Genomic DNA, 3,410 nt, shown 5'->3' with positions numbered 1-3,410 from the left:
TTTGTACAGTAAATTAATAATTTAATGAATTAATATAAGTTCCAAAGATTTAACAAAATAATATAGTTTCATATGTCACAATTCAAAAGGATAACATGAAAACACTCTAATCATGTGTCTTAATCGACCGAGGTTAATTATATTAATTAATTAATTATTTCATATAAAAATTATATTTTTATAGAGTTTTTTTTTAAATATGTTTTTTAGGTTAGAATATATATCTATCCAATATGTTGATTAAAAATTAAATTTCAATTAAAATATTAAAAAATTATTATTTATATAGTAGTTAATGATTTTAAACAATCAAATATAAATTTGGTATAATTAAATAAGGATTTATCCAAAAAAAATCATGTAAATGGTTTTACAAGTATATTTATATGTCAGTGAAATAAATTATGTCTGAAAGAAGATATAATCATGCTGTATTAAAATAACAACTTAAAATTATTATAATTGTTGCTTCAATTCTTGGACTACACTTAATTTTTTATAAAAATTTTAAAGATTATTTCCTCTATAGTAACTGTTATATTACTATACAGATTCTTCTAATATTTAAATATAAAAAATCTAAGTTAATACCCTTGCTTTTAACAAACTTGATATTATTTTAATTTTTTCAAAAGTGGTTCATATCATGTACTAATAGACTGGTTGAGTAAAAAAATTACAACTATGGTAATATTTATCAAATATTGTTATTTTAAAATACAGGATTAAATTGTACTGTTTGACTAATTTTTTTAACCTCCATCAATTTATCAATTTTTTTAATTTACTATACTAATTGTCCTATTTATCCATCGCATAGTGAGTCCAAGGAGACATAGTAACATAAAATCCAAGCCTTACATTTTGATCGACACAGAGATTCAGTCATATTTTTTAAATTTTTAAATTATTTTATTATACTAATATAAAAAATAATTTATTTTGAAAAAATAAAAAAAATCAAATAAAAAAAATCTTGAAAACATCCATTAAAACTCTTTATAGCAGATTCTAATCAGCTCACTGTGCCCTGCCCCACCCCCCCCTACCCACAGCAGGCATCTTAGATACGCAAGCACGACAACAAAAAGAAAGGAATTTCGTTTTTTTCTTCCTTTAATTGATAGGGTTAAAATAATAGATATATATAAAAAAAGAGTTATGGTAACGATGGACGCCACTTGATCCTTCATTCAGCACGTGTATTCATGCCCCACGAGGTTAATGAACGGTGAGGCTTCCTGGACTCCACATCCATGGAAAATAATTAATGTAATTAACCTCCTATTTTTTAATTCCTACATTTATCTTTTTTTTCAAAAACAAGGTGCAAAAAAGCAGCTTTTTCATAGAAATGTCAAACAAGCAGTATTTAAAATAATAAATATTGTTTTGAGCCTTCTTATGACCTTTTGTCTATTGAATATTATTTTGAAAAAGGTTCATTTTTCATTTTTCATATTTTTATTTTTTTAAAATAAAATTAAACAGTACATATCACTGAATATTGATGATATTTTATACAAGGTACACCTAAGAACCATGGGAAACTCTTGCAGCATTTTTGTTTTTTTCAGTGCAAGAGCATTTTTTTTAATTTTTTTTTATATTTTAAAATTATTTTGTTATGTTAATGTTAAAAATAAAATTTAAAAAATAAAAAATATTTTTAACATATTTTTTAAAAATATTTTAAAAAATAAATCTAAACAGGCTCCCCCAATCATTTGAGCAAAAGAGTAAAACTATAAGTATTTTGTCTAAAATTCTACTCACTCCGCAGTAAAAAATAGGAAAGGTAAAAAGGGGCAGGGGAATCTTCTGAAATATACGTTAAAAAAGAGAGAATCAAGGGCCGCAGTTCAAGGGGCTCCTATAAAGGCATCCTATACAGCAAGCAGCCTCCGAGTATCTCCGCTCTTCTTTTCGCCCCTGCACAGTTACAGACTTCCAGACCAGACCAAGCAAATAGCAGCCGCCAATCCAATCCTCCATCATGTGCGGCATCCTCGCTGTTTTAGGTTGCACCGACAATTCTCAAGCGAAACGTTCCCGTGTCATTGAATTATCTCGCCGGTAAATTAAATCAAATCAAATCTCTCATTCAAAAATGAAAACAAAAAAGATTGAAATCCTCTTTTTTCTTTTTTTCAGGTTGAAGCATAGAGGACCAGATTGGAGTGGATTACATTGCCATGGAGATTGTTACCTAGCTCACCAACGTTTGGCTATTGTAGACCCTGCTTCTGGAGACCAGCCTCTTTACAATCAAGACAAGACTGTTGTTGTCACCGTATGTTGCCTCTTTTCCTCTCTCTCTCTCTCTCTTTATTTTTTTCATGCCCATTTCATCTGTGGGTTTCTTGTCAAATTTCGTTTTCATTCGTGCATTTAACAACTGGGTCGATAATTTTTTTTTGACATTTTATTTTATTCTTGACTGAATAATTTCTTGATTCAAATGAAGGCTATTTGAAAATGGAAACCTCGATGGTTTTTTTTTTTTTTTTTAAAACCTATGGTTTGTTTTTTTTTTTTTTTTTGTGTTCGGTTCAGGTTAACGGAGAGATATATAACCACAAGGAATTGCGGGCGCAGTTGAAGTCTCATACCTTCCGAACTGGCAGTGACTGTGAGGTCATTGCTCATCTTGTAAGTGATCTAGGTTTTATAGACATATTACCGTTTGCCTGTATTTTTATCATGTATATGATGAAGAAGCTCTAAGGCTATACAAATGACATAAACACAAGTCACAAATAAGCTACATTATATGCTCATCGGAAAAGTCAGTCACATTGTTTGCTTCTTCAGTTGAATGTATTTTTTCTCGTCATGGTTCGGATCTTGCTGCATGCTATCCCTAGCATACAACTTGAGTAAATTTACCAGGATGCGAGATGTGCTTTCCTTTTCCTGAGCTGTAGCCTGCAAATTGGAGTCTACTAACTCTAGCCTTTAAATAACTCATTTTTTGTATTTCTTTTTTCTAGTTGCTTGACATAATTTGGCTGTTTGTTTTTTTCCAGTATGAAGAACATGGAGAAGATTTCGTGGACATGTTGGACGGCATGTTCTCATTTGTCCTTCTTGATACTCGTGAAAAAAGTTTTATTGCAGCTCGGGATGCTATTGGTATTACCCCACTTTATATCGGTTGGGGTCTTGATGGTACGTCGGATTGAATTGGTGTATTTGCTTCATATCTGCCATGTAGTGCTAAAAGACATTTGGAAGATATTCTTTCTTAATATTCTATGGTAATGACTGCTCTATATAAGCTTCACTTCAGCACCCCTTTCTGGGTGAATTTGAATATCATCCACCCAAGTTTTCCAAAGTTGATGTTTTGAGGTTGCATTTTCATGTTGTATTTTTTTCCCTACATAAAAGAAATGCAAGCTTCTGAA

The 3,410-nt window shown here is 30.4% G+C and overlaps 1 protein-coding gene across 1 annotated transcript in view; it reads left to right on the top strand.

The window, feature by feature from the left end:
* Positions 1-1,863: 1,863 nt before the first annotated feature.
* LOC105130281 (asparagine synthetase [glutamine-hydrolyzing] 2) overlaps positions 1,864-3,410 on the top strand; it is a 6,260-nt gene continuing 4,713 nt past the window's right edge. The window contains exons 1-4 of the mRNA XM_011032708.1: positions 1,864-2,076; positions 2,155-2,293; positions 2,557-2,652; positions 3,030-3,171. Of these exons, the coding sequence (XP_011031010.1) occupies positions 1,997-2,076; positions 2,155-2,293; positions 2,557-2,652; positions 3,030-3,171 (457 nt within the window). The 5' untranslated portion in view covers positions 1,864-1,996. The remainder of the gene's footprint in view (positions 2,077-2,154; positions 2,294-2,556; positions 2,653-3,029; positions 3,172-3,410) is intronic.

This window comes from Populus euphratica, unplaced genomic scaffold (assembly GCF_000495115.2).
Source record: "Populus euphratica unplaced genomic scaffold, PopEup_1.0 scaffold45.1, whole genome shotgun sequence".
Taxonomy (NCBI): domain Eukaryota; kingdom Viridiplantae; phylum Streptophyta; class Magnoliopsida; order Malpighiales; family Salicaceae; genus Populus; species Populus euphratica.
This window is presented reverse-complemented; position numbering and strand designations above follow the sequence as displayed.